This window comes from Nannobrachium achirus (assembly GCF_963921795.1).
Source record: "Nannobrachium achirus genome assembly, chromosome: 9".
Lineage (NCBI taxonomy): Eukaryota > Metazoa > Chordata > Actinopteri > Myctophiformes > Myctophidae > Nannobrachium > Nannobrachium achirus.
The window spans coordinates 32,663,802-32,683,550 of record NC_137818.1 but is presented as its reverse complement, the minus strand read 5'-3'; the positions used below and the strand labels follow the sequence as shown (position 1 = coordinate 32,683,550).

Sequence of the window (19,749 nt, the reverse complement as noted above, 5' to 3'; positions counted from 1 at the left end):
TTTGAATAGTCGAATATTCAAATATTTGGTGAATGCCCTACGTTGTGTGTGTGTGTGCGCGCGTGCGGGTGCGTGCGTGTGTGTGTGTGTGCTTGCTGTCTAAGCCGGGCTCTGTATGGTAATACCTCAGTGCCAGTGACAGATGAGGAAGGAAGTGCCCACTGCCTGTATGAGTGAGCCCATTACAATTCACTGCCAACAACTTCCCAAACTGGAGCAGAGGGGGGTGCAGGGGGCCAGCGCCATTGTCATTGCTGCAAAGTTATTTAATCCTCCATATTGTCCTCTCTATTTAGCTTCTGCTGCTTGTCCCTATTCAGCCCCTGCCAAGATATTACTGTTTTGTGGAACTCTTAGAACTCCGTGCCTCTATTGTTGATATTGCTGGCAGTTGTTAGTGTGTTTTCCAAAAGGCCTATTCTTGCTTGCTGACTGTTCTGTGAGGAACCAGAGGAGTGTTTGGGAGAGGAGCATTGTGTGTGTGTGTGTGTGTGTGTGTGTGTGTGTGTGTGTGTGTGTGTGTGTGTGTGTGTGTGTGTGTGTGTGTGTGTGTGTGTGTGTGTGTGTGTGTGTGTGTGTGTGTGTGTGTGTGTGTGTGTGTGTGTGTGTGTGTGTGTGTGTGTGTGTGTGTGTGTGTGTGTGTGTGTGTGTGTGAGAGTGAGTATGTGTGTGAGTGGGTGTGATTTGTCACTCCACCGGTAGCCTGTGGGCATACATACATACAGCATCATGGTGACAGCACACGTAGGCCCTTCTCGCAGACCTTTCACAACACGCAAAAACGTCTCGCCTGTGTGAGTGTGTGTTTGTCTCCATCTGTCTCTACAAGGTATAGCTCCCACTGTGCTGTTGTATGTCTTCGACATCAATAGGAAACCAAACCCAGCAGTATCGGTATAGGCCGGGGTTATGCAGTGTTACATTAAACCGCCGCGCGCATGTTCGGTTCATTTCTTATTCCGCACTACTTCGTGTAGAAAATCCCTTGCCTGGCACTTTATTGAATGTAAAGTAGGGGTGGCTTAGATGCTGGGGCTGTGGGAGGTCTGTCATAATGTAAAGTAGGGGTGGCTTAGATGCTGGGGCTGTGGGAGGTCTGTCATAATGTAAAGTAGGGGTGGCTTAGATGCTGGGGCTGTGGGAGGTCTGTCATAATTCCTCCATCCCCTGGAGAGGAGCACTGCTCCTTTTCCCTAAGCCAGATGTATGAGCTGCTAGCTCAACTATTGGAATGTGACACACATCTTTTATATAGACTGCTGCTATGGCCATGTTGCTCGTTTTCGTGCACCTCACGTTGGTTTTAGGGCACTTGTAAATGGTCGTGCTATGTTTTAAAGCTCTGTTTAAAATGGCTAATCTGTGGGATGGATGGGATGGATTCAGAGTGAGTGCTTGTGGGTTTTTGTTTAAGTAATGTGGAGACGTGCGGACAAAAGCACTGACTCATTCGGTTCTTTGTGCGTGTGCAGTGTTTTGATTTTTTTTTAAATGGCGTGTCTCGTAGTACTCTTACAAATATTTTTCTAACCTGGCCCTTTCAGACAGATGTATTTTTACTTTGACTTAAGCCCCCCACATCTGGCTTCACCTGGCCTCGCGTGGCAAGAGGACGTAAAAAGATATTCACACACCTTTTCTGGAATTGAGAGTACCGTGAAGTGGGTTCCAAAGGAAATGTTGTTTTGTCTTTTACGGCTGAAGAACACGGAAGAGAGGAGGATAACGTGAACTGCATTCTGTTTTGTAACAGTCTCCTTACCTTCTGAGAAAATAGGCTATAAAGGAGCTGTTAGTGTATCTGAGTTTCTCAAGGCGGCAGCTTATGCTTGATCTCTACTCGGTTGTGTGCGCCTGTGTCATGCAACAAAAAAAGCCGATCTGTAAGCTCACAGCGCGCCGCAACCTGCCGCGCTGTGAGCTTGCAGATCGGATATTTTCGGCGAATGCCGACCCGCACGCAACTATCTATAACTCAAAGTATAAAAGCAGGTGTGCAATCTTGCGGCACAGCACAAAAAACCTGAGTGTCATTTTGACTCCCGAGGAGGTAAAATCAAACCTCGGTTCGAAGTGGAGCGGTGAATCTGAGCAGCTATACCCTGTGTGTGTGTGTGTGTGTGAGTCGCTTTGGATTAAAAGCGTCTGCTAAATGCCTAAACTGTAAACTGTAAACTGTGCCTGTGAGTGAGTGGTGAGTGTGCCTGGCCTGCACAAAACAGCGCCCCTCCTTTAACTAGTGTGTTGTGTGTGGCCACTCAAGGTATTGCCAGGCTACGGACACGGCCAGCCAGCCAGCCAGCCAGCCAGCCAGCCACCCAGCCACCCAGCCACCCACATACCCACGGACATACCTGTCTATTGGGAGCGCTTTCACCGCTCCAAAAAAATGACCTGTGGTATTACAATGAAGATTTGAAGACTGAACACTCCACTCCAGCGTTATGTTTTCCAGTGTGTGCAGCATGCTCTGATACAATCTATACCTTCCTTGCTCCTGCAAATTCTTTACATGAACCCCAGAGCGGTACAGATAGTTTCCTGTGCAGGAGGTAACCCCAACCCCCCACCCCCTATCCTTCTTTGGTGTTGTTCTAAAATGGGTCAGCAGATGTTAGAGAGAGAAAGAGGGTGAAAGTAGAAGAAGGAATTGGAAGAAAAGGAAGAAGAAGAAAAACAGGCAAGGCAAACAATTTGCTTTGCAGTGGAGAGAGAGAGAGAGAGGGAGAGAGAGAGAGAGAATCCGTTTATGTTCTGGCCTCAGCCCAGACAGACTAAGGTCTACTACGCAGGTCTTTGTAAAATGGTTAGGATTAAAGATATGCTGATTCCCCCTGTAAATTACTAATAAAAATGTTATTGAGCAAGCAGTCTGTCCCATAGTTTTCTGGGCCTCAGCCCAGAAAGACAAACTCTGTTATCATTGTTTCTTTCTCCTATTTTGTATGTTTTTCACATTTGCTCTTTTTTTTAAAAAGATTTGTTTGGGTTTTTTTATGCCTTTATTGATAGGACAGTAGACTGACAGGAAATGGGGGGAGACATGGGGAGTGACACGCGGCAAAGGTTGTCCGGATCGGGAATCGAACCGGCGACGCCGCCAGGCATCCATGCCTAATATGTGGCAATGCCTGAGTGGTACTGTATGCGCCTGGACCAGTAGGCCAGCGGGCACCCGCTTTTCACATTTTTCAAAGATAATGTCTGGAATGTCTATGTATATAGATACTATACTATACGGTATTGATTGATCTATCTATAGATCTATCTCTCTACCGATCGTATCTACTGATATCTACCCATCTATCTAGGGTGGGGGAGCCTCTAAAAGTGCAATGTATGTGTCATCTATCTATATGAATACACACATAACCGCTCTGACCATACTGTATGTTGTGTATACATTGTGTGTGCATGTTCATACTGTAATTATGACAGGACACCTTTTAAGTCCGGTTTATATTTCGTCGCCCCACGGTGCCGCATGCAGAAAACAGCCGATCTACAAGTTCACAACTTGTTGCATCCGCAACGGTGTCGTGAGCTTGTAAGATTGGCTATTTTCGGTGTGCGTCACCGCTGGGCGACAGAGCATACATTAGGCGTTGAAGAGACTCCCTCGTGTTGAAAAGCCTTACTCAACCATAAACCTTTGGCTCCCTGCAGCTTACAGGCTGAGGGACTCTCTGGGTCAGTCTCCGGATTGGACAAAGGAACAGCGAAACCCCCGCGAGGCTTTTTTTATCCATGCTGTCAGGCCTGCCGCTGACCACTTATCACAGGGAAAGGCCGGGGTCTGCCCTGGGTGGCTAGATAACAGCAAGCCCCGGCGTCCCCAGCACTGCACCCTCTTACAGACAGATAGAAAGAGAAAGCGGAAGGGAAAGTGAGGAGATTACATTGGAGGTGTTTAACCCGCGCTCTACATTGCCACCGTTAAGGATGCCTTCTCCTTTTGATCTTCGCTGAGCTCTCTCTCCAAATCTACCAATACCACATAGGCTTTAAGTGGAGCGTGAGACTACTGGAAGCCTCTCCCTCAGCCACAGACTCTCTGTCTGACTGCGGATTGTCTGTCTCTCTCCGGAGGCCTGGGTTGGAATGATGCGATAACGGCGTAATGAAATGCAATGCACTTAATTCCATTTTTTTGGAGGAGGAACTCTGCGAGTTTTTGAAGCTCACAAGGAACCCAACTGGCATTTAAAGTCATACTTTGTAACTTCTTCTTTTTAGAGATTTGTTTTTTTTTGGGGCTTTTTATGCCTTTATTTGATAGGAGAGTAGACTGACAGGAAATGGGGAGAGAGACGGGGAGTGACACGCTGCAAAGGTCGTCCAGACCGGGAATCGAACCGGCGACGCTGCCAGGCTACACAAAGCCCATGTGGTATGCGCCCGGACCAGTAGGCCAGCGAGCGCAACCTGTGTAACGTTTTCAATTAAAGAAACATTTCTTTTTTTTATATATATTTATACAGTATATACTAGTAAGACGCCTAAGGGCGAAAGGCCCTTTAGGGCAAGGTCGCGCCATCTGTCTTGAAACAGGAGATTTACTACCAATCCGGATGATGTAGAGTTGATGAGGTCAGTGTTGTTCAGCTCCATATATGGAGATCCATGACATCAGCGATCTCCTTATATGGGCAGGTCAAGACATTGACGTTACTCGTTATGTGAAAGTCCTATGACGTCTGACATCATACATACGATCCCTTTTATGCCTGTATATGGAGATCCCTGTCTGTAGAACCAACCCCAGATCCCATGAGTCCGTGCATGTCAGTATCTCTGTCTCAGTCCTTGTCGCCTTTTATGGACATAGAAAGGATTCTATTAGTGTGGTGTTGCCCTAACAGGGCATCATCAGATGTAGAGGTCAGCTCCATATATGGACAGCTAGGTGATGATCCAGTCATCTCCATGTATGGATATCCAGGGTTTGATCTTTGATGAGGTGATGTCACAATGTCAACAAATTGAGGCGTTACGGAAGGAAGGACATTGATGTGTTACAGAAGGACAAGAAGGTTTTCATAGTTAACTGCGACCTTTGTTCGCAATAATCTTTCTCTGGTGTATTTTTACAATAACCATTCCATGTTTTTTTTTACACATTTGATCCTTGTTTTAAACTTTTGTTTTGTATCTGTCTGTCACCGACACTTGCACTCTGAGAGGAAATGCTTTGGAACTGGAAATGTCTTTATTTTATAAGGCAAACAGTTTCTTCCGCTGTAGGTCACTGCAGCACTTGTTCTGGAGTGGTACGTCCATGTGTTTTTTATTATTTTTAATTTTTTAACAGAATTCAGGGAATTGCAGTTCTAACAGACCATAGACAGACGCTGTAATAACAATGGACCTACCAGAGGAGTCGCCAGAAACACAACCATAATGAACATTACACTGTATGATTGCAGATGGGTTCATTCTTTGATCGTTTTTGAAGGATTGTGAAGGATAGGCAAATAATAAGCATTGCGCTATTCCTTTTTTTGGTCATCATTTGCATTTTTTTAATCAGTTTTCATTTGTTAAAAAGGACCAAAAATAAAATCATTCATTCATCATTCATTCATTCATAATGTACAAAGATAAATAAATAATCAGAACAAATGGTCGTGCTGCTCACAGGGTGATTGTTTGAGTTTCCTCCCCTCCGCCACTGTAGAAAGGTGGCTTTGAAATGAGACCTTTGATTTGGTTTGTGTCCTCAGCTGTGTTTTCTCACATGTGTTACAGGTCCACACAACAGAGTGAACCAGTGTCCTGTAAACGAACATGGCTGCCTGGACCTGGATATTTGTATCCCAATGAGCAGGTTGTGTGATGGCGTGCCTGACTGCTCTGACGGCTGGGATGAGGGGCCTCACTGCAGAGGTAATGCACACACACACACACACACACACACACACACACACACACACACACACACACACACACACACACACACACACACACACACACTGTAGGGTGGCATGTTCTAAAATGTTTTCATGTTTGATAAAAATGAAATTTAAGCCCCCTCAGTATATCAAATAATATAATATATTCTATTGTTCTTTATAATCGCTTAAATTGATTAGTTTGATTAACTGTTGCACCCCTACACGGACACACACACACACACACACACACACACACACACACACACACACACACACACACACACACACACACACACACACACACACACACACACACACACACACACACACACACACACACACTCGCGTTTTCCCAGAAACAAAACTGATAGTGATAACAGGATTATTTGTGCCCCTTGGAAGCAGAGGGCTGCCCTTCTACCTCAAGTCGAAAAGTGAAAATAAAATGGAAAAAGACAAGTCATGTTTAAAAAATAAATAAAAAAAGAAAGCCATCTCTTTTGTTTCACCAACCCGAAAGTGTAATCTCTATCCAATAAACACTTCTATCAAGCTCTTTAATGAGCTGGCCCGGACTTATCACAATGGTTTCCCTTCTCCCTGGGAAAAGTCATTAATTTATCAATCAGCCAGGCTAGAAGACCACTTCCCCCACATCCCTGGCAAGATGAGCATTCATCCAGCATGCAGGCAAAGCGACAGAATCCCATCAAATCCCCCTACTATTAATTAGCAACTACGAGATGGAACGTATGGAGCCCACAGTGTCTGTCTTTGTTACAGCAGACAAAAGGACATAGGCACTGGCAGGCTGTAGTAGAAGTTTGGATCTGCATTCTGCAGGAGAGTGCTCATTGCGACCGTCAGGTCGCAGTTGGTATGAAAACGGCCAGCTCATGTCAGTGAGTGAGTCAAGCTGGGTTCAAACCTGGATGGTTCGACCGGCGTGATTACATACAAAGTGAATGCAAAGACGAGACGACGCGCGACTTAGCGCGGTGCGATCGGGCGAGTCACCGCTCATGTCACGCTTCATATACTGTATGGACTCCATACAGTATAATATGGCGTTATGGCCATTCATTTATTAGTGAATTAATTTTCCCCCATTGACTTGAATGTGGCATTGGGGCAACCACCTCATGATAACCAGCATGGTTGTCGGCTGTCGCGCAGCGAGTCTCACTTGCAAATGAATTTGGTCCTTGTGCCTTTTTTTTGCCCATATATGGAGATCCCTGATGTCATCAATATTAAGCCCATATCTGAGAATGCCCATGTATGGATAATTGTGTCAGTCTCATGTGGTCTATGACATCAGACATATATATATTTGGGAGAATATGGCCACATTTGGCCACATTTTTAAGAAGCTCTGTTGTTCCAGCAAGTCCTCGCCGAGTAAACAGAAAATGCATTTTCAGGTCGGGATATCAATTGTATCCAATCAGGAGAGAGAACTCACAGCAGGATACAGGATAAATAAGTGAAATTGGAAGTGATGAAACGAGCAGACAAAATTGGCACCGGAACACTATAAAATTGAAGCTGATAAATGGGTACTCTGTCCTGATTGGCTGAAATTGGCAACCCACCTGGAAATGTATTTTCTCTTTATTGAAGAGATGGAGAGACGCCCCTGTTACTGAACTCCATAGCAAGGATTATGACCTGCATAAAGTGCTTTAACCTTTTAGAAAAATATATATAACTTACCCTAGCCTTTAAAGGGATATCTCACTTTGAAATATGTTTGGCTTCATTGTCTCCACCAGCCGAAGGCTGAGGGAGAGTATGTTTTCCCCTCCGTCCGTCCGTCGGGTTAGTGCGTGCGTCCTCGCAGTTTGTGAACAGCTAATCTCAGTCACCGTTGGCCCGATCGCTGCCAAACTGAGCACACACACTCCCTGGATGCCAATCTAGAACCTCTGCCCCACATTTTTCAAATCAGCCTCATGGTGGCGCTATAACAGGCCGATTTGTGTGGCCTGGTTGTTACCAGCTAATCTCCGGCGCCGTTGGCCCGATCGCTGCCAAACTGAGCACACACACTCCCTGGATGCTAATTCAGAACCTCTGCCCCACATTTTTTAAATCAGCCTCATGGTGGCGCTATAACAGGCCGATTTGTGTGGCCTGGTGGAGACCTGTGCTCGGAAGAGCACTGCTTCTAGTTTTTGATATTCATTTTATCCGACATGCCGCCTTCCTATACAAACCCATTGTAACTTCAAACTCTATTTTAAACATATTACATTCATTGAAAACACACGCCCTTGGTTCTGGTTACTGATATTGTTGAGCTGTGCTCCTGTAAGGAGCCAACCGCTCAAAAAGGGGCGCCCATTGGCCAAGCTTTGCGGGACGCATTATTCTCTATATATTTTTCTAATAATATGTGAGCCGTATATATCTCAGGCCTGATTTATACCCCAAAATAGTCTGCAATATCGTGCACGACACGATGTGCAGGCGTCACGTGTGCTCAGTTCTGTGTCCGTCGTGCCGCTTGCCCGGTAATTGATGAGTAGGTCCATTCTTTATCTCACACCACGCTCCAAGAACCTCTAATCTCTTGTATGCATTAGCTCATCAAATATTGACAATCAACACAAGTACTCCACGCCACCCAGGACCAAAGTCCTGGAACAAGGTTTGTTCTGCCAGGTTCTCAAACAATGGGTTTAACCACTTTCAACCTGGCGTACCTGTTTTAGACATTGTGTTCTTATAAGCAAAAACTTTCAAAGATAAGAAAGTAAGATTGAAAAAGAAGCACTCGTTTTGAGGCGTGGGTCAACGGCCGGTCACGAGATGCACGAACACACTCTCCTTCCCACGGACAAAAAAAAGGTCTGTTTTTAATTCTAGGCCAGGGGCGAACAGGTCCCGCCGGCTAGCTCACGGCTAGCGTTTTCTAAGCTCCCCCGATTTCCGCTATGTGGCCTGCCCGACAGCGTCACTCCCCAAAAACAGACGGCAAAAAACGAAAGCTCTGTTTGGAGCCTCAAAATGAGCGAGCCTTTTTCGATCTTACTGGTTTCTTGCTTACGTACTTTATATGCACATGTTCAGAAATTTGCTCCGCCATGCGTTTGAAAATAGCAGACCTTCAAGCTCACAATGGGTTGCATCCATGATGCATTGTGGGCTCGCCTGCTTTCTGCGTTGTGCAGCGAAGCACAGATCGTGCTTAAGAGTGTGTCGGTATGCCTGTACACAACACCCTCATGATGTCATCCACGCATGACACACACCAACTGTCTCCAGATACACAAGCTCAGCTGTCCCCAGTAAGGCTTGTTTACACGCACACGCGCGCGCAGACACATCATTGCATGCACTCGCACATGGATGCACGCATGTACGCACACGCACGCACGCGCACAGACACACACACACACACAAACACGCACGCATGCACGTACACAAACACATACACACCCAAACACGCCCATGGTCATACACACACTAACACAGCAGCAGTGTGCCCGGAACTTTCTCTCTGGCTGTTTGTGAACCCCCCCATTTCACGGAAAAGCCCGGCCTTTTACAAGCATCGCAGTGTTTGCTTGTACAAACTGCTGGGTTGTGCAAGTGTGCCTGAGCACTGATGTCTGAAAGCACACTTTGTCATTCACTGTGACCAAATAATTCAGCAGGAGTTGTTGACGAGGTGTTTTTATAGGAAGGGGTAGCAGAGCAGCTTTGATAGAACTTTTCCTTTTTTTTTTATCACACTACATTATATTTTCTTGGCATGTTGGCTTGGATGGCAGGCGGAGATGTGGTGGTAATGGTGTAGGGATGATGGTGATGAGTTTGCCTGTCTTCTCCGACAGATACTGTGGTACTGGAGAAGGGTGGTTAGGTCAAAGCAAAGATGTCACTTCTTGGCCCGGACCTGGCTTAGCAGGCACCGAGGCTCATAAGCCTGACAGCCAGGGGTGTCACACCAAATTCTGCCACCATTATGTCAGACTGTTGAATTGTACACTTTTACATCGGAATCTCTGAAAAGTAGAAAATAAAGTAGATACTAGTGTTTCATCTGATATACCTGATTTAACAGCAGTTACTGTAAGTATTCCAATATTTATTTTTCCCCCAAAACGGTTAAAACACATTTTGTTCATGGCTGTCATTGTAAAATATTGTTTCCATCTGAGGGGGAAAGAAATAAGTCATAGTCCGCTAAATCTAAGCTTTCTGAATGATTGGCAGTTGTGTTTTCTGTGTGTGAAAGTGTCAGTCTATTCACTGAACTCTTGGCCTGCCCTTATCCTTTCTCTGGCTTTTATGTGGGCGAAGGGGCCACCCTGGGGGGCAAGACCTCTCCAGACCCCTTCCCTTCAGGAGTGACTGATTGATTGATTGGGGGAGAGAAAACGGGGTCATGCAGTTTATATGAGTGCTCATCCCCTTTTCCTCCGTGCCTCAAAGGGCATCCTGAGTATTACAATGCCCCAGTGCTTTTGTTTATGCATGCTGTGGGCTCCCATCGTCCCAGGGACGTGCTGGGCCCCTGATTCAGCCCGGGAAAAAGAGTTGGAGAGGCCCTCATTGCACGCTATAGATCTGCTGCTGCTGCTACTCAAAGATTTGCCATTTCAGATCATGACAAGTGACAAGCCAGTGGGCCAATTGCATGAGTTATATTTCGTCGTTGTCGGGTGGAAACCTTGTATGTCCAAAACCGTTTGTTTTGTATTCATCATTTAAAAAATGATTTAAACTAGTGAAAACAGCCGATCTACAAGTGTGCTTGTAGATCAGCTGTTTTCACTACTTTCGTGCAACGGCCTTGTATGATGAAGTAGGGCTTTGCTTTGCGAAAACATTTATAAATTTGAAACTTGGAGATACAAGGTTTCTGCCCGACAGTGACGATTTACTTTGTTGGCCACCCTGCCCCCAAAATGGAACGAAGGCCGACATTTTATTTTTAATTTTTTCCTAATCGTCAGCCTGGACCGGCCGGGAATGAACCGGCCGTTCGGGAGTTGTCCCGCTTTTCCCAATGGCCAGCACGTCCCTGCTGTGGGCTCCCATCGTCCTTCATGTCTCACTAAAAGCCTGATTTATGCTGCACAGTGTTGCCCGCTGAAAATAGCCAGTGTTCAGGCTCACAATGCGTTGCATCGTATTACATTATCCACTTAAACCCTATACTTAGTTGACTGGAGTCCCACAGGGATCTATACTCGGGTATGTATGTATACTCTATACCAGAGTTCTCACTCTACACTGAATATCTTTGCAGAAAATAGCTGATCCGCTTGTACTGTAGATGTGCTATTTTCTGCCGGTATGTTCACCGCAGAATAAGCACAACTGTTGAATGAGGAGGTTGACTGTGTTTTCTCGAGGCTACAAGTTGAGAAGTGATATTTTGCGTCTGTGCTAGTCGTGTATAATCTTGGCCTAAATTAGTTTATTGGTTGTAATACACAAAGAGGTTTGTTTTATTGCCAGTCCTCTGACATGCTTATCTTACATTCAGTGGCAGCATCATGTGAATGATTGTAGTGAATTGTTGGCTGCTGATAGAGGAAAAGTTGGTGTCTTTTGTGGCAGTGTTGTGGCAGTGTTGTGTTTACTTTAGAGCCTGTGTGTGTGTGTGTGTGTGTGTGTGTGTGTGTGTGTGTGTGTGTGTGTGTGTGTGTGTGTGTGTGTGTGTGTGTGTGTGTGTGTGTGTGTGTGTGTGTGTGTGTGTGTGTGTGTGTGCGTGTGTGTGCGCGTGTGCGTGCGTGTGCAAGCGTATTTGTACATTTGTGTTTGAGTGAGTGTCTGTTTGTATATTATAGATAGATGTGGGCTGCTGCGTGCTGCCAGTGTTTGGGGTTGAGTTTAGCCCCCATTTGCTTTGCACTTTGCACTGCTTGTGTTTCTACATGGTTACTTTGCCCCCCCGTTTGACTATTCAGTCTGCAAACGACTGCCTGCAAATACATTCACACTATCAATGAGCCTGCCTACACCTCTAACCCCCAGCACCCATACACAATGGATTGAAGTTCTCACTTCTCTCACGGCTCTTTTCAGTCATTTGGATTCCAACAGAAGCCTTAGAAAATAGGCTATCTACAAGCTTACAACACATGGCAGAGGTGCGACGCGTTGTGAGCTTCTAGACCTGCTATTTTCAAAAGAGTTTAATACATACATTTCGAAAACTTGTGAAATATTCTGCATTATGTGTACGTTCTACTTTTGGTACATTAAGTGCATTTTGATATCAATACTTTTGTACTTTTATTCAAGTACAATTTAGATTTCCTAACGTTTACGTGTAACAGTAACAACGTTGCAGTATTGATACTTTTATTTAAGTAAAACATTTAAATACTTTTTTCCATCACTGGGATCTAGTCTCCTATCAATAGGAGAATGCTTCTGCATTAAACAACTCCTGCCACTGCAGATGTGTTAGTTATATTTTATGAACATACTCTACCATACAGTCTTGGTAAAACATGTTTCATTCACAAAGAAGTTCTGGATTGATGTTAATGATATTGTGCTAATCATGTCAAGTCCATTTTATTTATGTACTGGTTCAAATCGCAACAAAAGTTATCCCATTTTGGTGATTGTTTGTCCCAAGTGTAGTAGGGATGCTAGGGTTCATCTGGTTAAGATAACAAGGGCATTCTGGGAGTTGGGGGTTCACCAGGACACCGTAAATTCCTCAGTGTTCTCTGTAACTCTGAGAGAGTAAAAAAGAGACCCTCACAAGTCCATTTGATTGTGTGCTGTACCTTCTCAGTCGCCACGACTGATTCACTATCCTGGAATCATTTGGATTCCATAGAAACCAGCATGTCTTCTATGGAAGCATGTTGCACAACGAAAATAGACGATCTACAAACTCTCAATGTGTAGATCGTCTATTTTTGGTTATCTATACTATAATTTTGCGAATGTCTGTCTGAGTGAGTGAGTGAGTGTCTGTCTGTCTGTATGAAACAGCGTTTCTCCTCGGTGGCTGGAGCAATTGATCTGAAATCGCATCACCATCAGCATATGAACACACCTGACATAACTGTGAAGCCCGTTTGTCACTTTCACAAATCGTATGCTGTATAATAGCATTTTTATGGTGTATCTATATCTATTTAGCCTACAGTACCTTTTGTGACCACACATGTTAAGGGAGGGGCGCTGTTGTTCAGGCCATGCACAATCACACACAAACCCACACACACACACACACGGGGGGGGGGGGGGGGGGGGGGGGTTAGCCATTAAACGAAACGGGTATTTCTTACATTGATGTTCCTACATATTATCATGCAAGCACCAGTTAAAGTTACTTTCCATCCCTCATATACTGTATGCACAGTGCACATCCCATAACCCACACACTGCACATCATTTTGGAGCTCATATCTTTGAACGGGTAAGGGCTAGTTATTGTAAAGGGATGGTTCACCCACAAAATAACTTTTGTTCTACCGATTACTCACCCCACGGAGACTTGGAATTCATGGATATTTATTCGTTTTTGTCATATTCCTACACCAATAATTGGATGACCAGCAGTGGTTCCCTATGGAGACACAAAGAGCCTGCTTTGTTCCTTATGGAGACACAAAGAGTCTGCTCAAATTATTGGCTTAGGAATGCGACAAAAACTAAAACATATCCATGAATTCAAGGGTCCATGGGGTGAGTAGTCGATAGAATAAAAGTAACTTTGGGGGTGAACTATCCCTTTAAGATCAGAGCATTTGTAGAGTAGTGGTCAAATAGCAGTGAATCTGCACTAGTGTGTGGGGTGCTGCTTTTCACACCATCGCACGCCGGGTCTTGGTCATGCAAACGTTTTCAGTGGTGAGATTTTATTCCATCCATGTGTTCTGTACTGTACGTATAGAGCAGCAGGTCTTCAGGTTGATGTCTTCTGGAGCGCTTGTGGAAAGAGTCTCCTGCCTGTCAGCTGTATGTGGAGGACAGGGGCGTGTGCAGACCTGTCTGCAGACAGTGAGAGCACAGGGCGAGGAATGTCACAAAGCGTTACATCACTCTCCTGGGTGACACACACACCCCTCACGCACGCACACACCCACACGCACGCACGCACGCACGCGCACACACACACACACACACACACACACACACACACACACACACACACACACAACGCTATTAGTAAACACAGGGAATCCCCTGATTCCTGTAACACACGATGGAGTGATGGAGTGATGGTTATTCTCTTTGTGGTATTGTATTATTAATAATAATAATATTATGGTCCCTACTCCTTTGGTTTAATAGACCGGGGCAGACCAGGGACCTTCTGATCCCTTGACCGTCTCTCTACCCCAGTGGTTCTCAAACTTTGAAAATGTGAAGGTCTCCCTTAACTTTGACAGTGTACAAATGGATTTGGTTCCATTTGTTCACCGTCACAGTTACAGGCTTGTATGGGTCAATTTACACCCCCATGAAATCCACTTTGAGAACCACTGCTCTACCCATTCAGCTATGGCCGCTATGGTGTTTATGAAATTGCTCAATTGGTGCTTCGCTTAGCATTTTTCTTTTGAAGTTTGTTTTACAAGTTGCCTTTTGGTGACGCCGTTCTGAAGTGAGTGTAAAAGAAAAAAACGAAAAGAGAAAATGAATTGACATGAATTATAATAATAATATAAGGATAATATCTGAATAACAATAATTAAAGAAAGCAGACCAAGCAACCCACCTACACCCATGTAACGCACAGTAAAGTGCCATACACACTGAGCACTATAACTAACTATAAAGATAATAACCATTGTATTTGTTTTTGAGCGGTGGTCACAACGCTCCTATACGTGGCCGTGTGTGTGGGTCTGTCTGTCTGTTTGTCTGTTTGTCTGTCTGTCTGTCTGTCTGTCTGTCTCCGGGTATGTAGCCTGCAGTAACCTTTTCTGACCACACATGTTAAGGCAGGGGCGCTGTTGTTCAGGATAGGCCAGGCATAGGCCAGGCACACTCACACACAAACACACACACACACACACACACACACACACACACACACACACACACACACACACACACACACACACACAGGGGGCGCGCACACACACACACACACACACACACACACACAGGGGGCACACACACACACACACACACACACACGCACACACACACACACACACACACACACACACACACACACAACCACCGCTCAGTTCACACGGGTGTGATTTTTATAGTCTGTCTGAACTCTGCCATCCACTTCACTTAATTTTCAAAACTATATTTTTATAGTTATAGTGCCCTGTGTGAATGGCAGACAAACAGGTACAAGGACAAACACTCAGACAGTGACAAATGGTCCTATAACACTGACAAGACAGCAACAACAAAGAAACGGTGTCATATTTGCAGTAGATGAATATGACGGGGACATGACTATCCTTGTCTCTCCTCACCCGATGTCACCCTGAGGTCCTGCCAGGTCCCGTCAGCCACAGGACGGCCCTAGCGGGGATTGGAAAAACACCAAGTTTTCGTACATCTCCTCGCAGCGTGTCTTTGGAAGGTCTCCAAAAACACTCACAAGCATCATTCACTCCTCTCCCTCCCTCCTCCTTGCCTCCCCTTTTCTCCGCGTCAAGATCACTCCTCCTAATGATTTATCTAGGTTCTCGGGCGTCTGTCTTCTCCCTCACTCTCTCATTCGTTACCCCCCTTCCCGAATGCATCTCTGCCTGTTAAAGCCCCACCTTGCCTCCCCTCATGTGTTCTTGCATGCATGTCTTTGACTGTGCTGGCATCGGCCTCCGTCCCCAGTAATGCCATAACCCAAAGGGGCATCTTTCCTTCAGCAGCACCCTAAATCAGTGCTTCTCAACTGGAGGACCCCAGTGCTATTGATATTGATATTATTATTATTATTATATACTGATTGATAGTAAAGAACCAAGTGGACCCTTACATGGCTCCATTTGTATTACCTTTAACACAGAGGAGCTTAGAATGTAGATCTGTGGTCCGTGGCCTAATGCACAATTGCACATCAAACTGGGGGTCCTTGAAATGAAAAGGGTTGATAATAATCACACGCCAAAACAATCGTATGCGTTGGGGTAGATGAGAGAAATGGAGGTTTTGCCATCCATGCAGTAACGGGATCAATGGCTTTGATATGCTTGTTGAGCACTCAAGGCCTCCAACGTGTCTGTGTTTGATTTGTTTCCCTCATTCATTAACCCCTGGGTAAACGGCTGACACGCTGCTCCTGCTGGGGTGTGCTTGATGCTGGAACTCTTCCAACAACCCATATCCTTAAGTTATTTGTGCACCTCTTCTCTTCTCTTCTCTTCTCTTCTCTTCTCTTCTCTTCTCTTCTCTTCTCTTCTCTTCTCTTCTCTTCTCTTCGCACGCTGTCTGTGGTTAGAACAGGCAAAATAAATTGCTGACTCACTCCTTCTAAATTGTTGCTTTTTTAGCTCCCAACCAAAGACGTCCCCCCCCCCCCCCCCCCCCCCGCAAGGATTTGGGGCGAGGTGTGAATTGAACTAGCCCCCAAGCAATCCCTTCTTTTTGTAAACCTGCTAATGCGTTTTGGGAATTGGAGATACACAGTAGAATCCAGAGCATTGGTTTAACTCTGAGAGTTTACAAAAGGACCCCGAACCAAAAAAAGGACCAAATAAATGCCTTGGATAGAAGTGTGTTCCTGCATAGTGGTGGAAAGTAACTAAGTACAGTACATGTACTCAAGTACTGTACAATTTTGAGGTATTTCTTTTTACTTTACTGAAGTATTTCAAATGTTCAATACTTTTACTTCTACTCCACTACATCTCAGAGACAATATTGTACTTTTACTCCAATGCAATTATTGGACAACTTTAGTTCAATAGTTACTTTGTAGAATTCAAATATTATTACAAAACACTTCAGCCCTATATAGACTTCTGCTATTTTCAGACGATTTTATACATTTTGAAAACGTGAAATTGAACATTTCTGCATAATGACTACTGGTACTTTTATTTCTGCATTATAATTTTATTTCTGAATTGTAGTAATGACATATACAGTAAGTAAAAAATGCAAGTACTTCTCCACTGCAGATATATCGCTGCACCCTGGTATGGTGTGACACGGCGTCTCTCTCTGTGTACGTGTGAGGCTTGGTGAATGGATTCGATATGGGCCACAGTGTTTGCCGGGGGCTCTTCCTCTCAGTGCTCCCGCAACAAAAGGAGCCATTGTGGCCCCGAGTGCCACAGGCTTTATATAATGAGGGCCCTTCACTGGTCCAGTCCAACCTCCGCGCTCTGCTCCGGCTAATGCTGCCATTCACAGCCGTAGCATCATTAACTCTGTGGTACTGTAGCGTGGCGTGGCTGCATCTGTACGCACTCGCCGTTACTTGATGAATGCCGAGCTGAAGGAGGATTGATCTTTGTCGCGTCTCGTGTTGATGATGTCACTCACGAGTACAATTCACCCAGAGGCGTCGGCTGGTACACAGTGGCCCTCTCTTAAGGTCCTTCTTTCGTGCCGTTAATTGGCGCTTCGGTTTATTGTTAGTTGTTTGTGTCATGATGAGTGGATTGACTGGATTCATACAGAATGTGAATGTTGCACGCGGATAAAGTGACTCGGCCTGTCACAATTATTACATAATCGCCTAATCCCAATTATTTTTGCGTAATTTCCATGTTGAATAATATTCATAGAAATGGCTGATCAACAGGCTTACAACGCTGTACAAAGTGACACGTTGTAAGCTTGTAGATCACCCATTTCATCAACAAACTTGTGCAAGTTTTGATTACGATTACAAAAAGGCAAACAGAAATTACGCTTTTATTCATATGTTCCAATGTTCCATTTGTATTGCCATTATACTTGTGATCTTGTAGATCTGCTATTTTCCGTTTTTTAAATAATCGTAATCGAGGCAAAAGTCAGGTAAAGTGTATATATCCCATAACACTTTACCTGGCTAGTCATGTTCCTGTGGTACTGCATCTGGTGTGAACTGATGTCTGCTAACATTCCTTGCAGAAAGTGTGTGTGTGTGTGGGGGGGGGGGGGGGGGGGTATCATCACTTACATCTGCAAAAGACATTTCCACATGCACACGCACGCACGCACGCACGCGCGCGCACACACACACACACACACACACACACACACACACACACACACACACACACACACACACACACACACACACACACACACACACACACACACACACACACACACACACACACACACAAAGAAAGTGATAAGGGTGGGGAAGTAGCATAAGGATGTTCTTCTTTCATTCCTTGCCAAAACCTTGTGTCCTTGAGTTCCCTCTGGGTTGGTTGGGTGGGTGGGTGGGGGGTGGGGGCGCTAGTAGAGAGGCCCTCTACGTCGCACTGCATTCAGATGGCCTCGTGTGTCACTTGTGGGGCTGACACACACACATATGCACGCACGCACGCACACACGCACGCACACTCCCAGCCGAAATCAGATAGGACATGATGGAATGGCTCTTGTGTTCAGATACCAGATAGTGTGTGGCTTCAGATGATTATCAGAGAGCTGATCTGAAAACAAACCCGTTCGCCAGTGAAAGCAAGTTCTTTACAACGTTTTCTATGTATTCTTTTCTAGTTTTCCGGGCCTACACACTCCCTTGTAAAGTCCAACTCTGAGAGTGTACAAATGGAACCTTATGGGTACATTTGCAAACTGCGTTAACTAACACATGATTTTACAGTGCCACTGATACGGTCCACCTGTGTATGTTTTAGGTTTTTAATGAATCCCCAATAGTTTTCTATTCAACAAAGACACTCACTTTAGACAAAATACAATAAGGAAAAACAAACGGGACGCAAACAGAACCAACAACAAACCAGCAAACAACAATAATATCAATGTCAGCAGCAATAATAGTGGCCAACATGTATACTCACAAAGTACAATTTGAGTGTGTCACTCATTCATATATTTGTCACCCCATACAAATTACTCTTTTCCATTTGACTCATCTGTGTCATTTTCGATTAGTGTTGGCTATTGAAAAATAGCAGATGTACAAGCTCACAGCGCGACACTTCGTGCCACGCTGCAAGCTTGTACATCTGCTACTTTTGAACATTTTTGAAAAATCTTGAAAGTGTCTTAGAAGGCATTTGTACTGTAGAATCGTCCTCAGGTATTAATGGGTTATGCAGAATGATAACACACTTCTCTCTGTGCTCTCTGTGTATGTATTTGTCTTTCTCTCTGCTCTACAGAGCTTGCGCCAGGCTGTGAAGCACTCGGGTGCCAGAACAACTGCTCTGTGACCCACGACGGACCTAAATGTTATTGCAGCCACGGCTACGAGGTGGCTCCAGATGGAAAGACATGTAAAGGTGAGTGGATGTGGGTTTTAGATGAGATTCTCTTCTGCCTCACAGTGACAAGCTTGATTTATACTTAGTCATACCCATACGATGGTGTACTACGCCAAAAATAGCCGTTCTGCTACTACTTTCGGAACGGAACAGAGTATAAATTAGGCATTACCTTAGTAGGAACTCAAGATTCATTTTTGACACTTCAGAATGTAAAACTACATCAAGTTCTGCAGGCTACCTGCATATGTACATACTGCATAATACAGAATGATCCAGGCACGTATAATTTCAGGCTGGTATTTCACTTGAATATCCTGACAAATATCCACTACTTAGTGAACAAGAGACATTTGCAACAATGTACTGGGTAGCAGTGCCAGTGAATAAAATAAAAAACAAGCAGACTTATTTGGGCGGCCATAGCTGAGTGGTTGATGAGCCCGCCTGGGGAGACAGAGTTCCTGGTTGTCCCAGGTACGATTCCACGCCAGGCCAGC

General features: G+C 44.9%; 1 protein-coding gene across 2 annotated transcripts in view; it reads left to right on the top strand.

Annotated features, from left to right (window-relative positions):
* Positions 1–19,749, top strand: part of lrp1ab (low density lipoprotein receptor-related protein 1Ab) — a 194,103-nt gene that overhangs the window by 39,329 nt on the left and 135,025 nt on the right. For both annotated transcript variants that reach the window (XM_080734198.1, XM_080734197.1), the window contains exons 3-4: positions 5,749–5,886; positions 19,148–19,267. In XM_080734198.1, the coding sequence (XP_080590324.1) occupies positions 5,749–5,886; positions 19,148–19,267 (258 nt within the window). The remainder of the gene's footprint in view (positions 1–5,748; positions 5,887–19,147; positions 19,268–19,749) is intronic.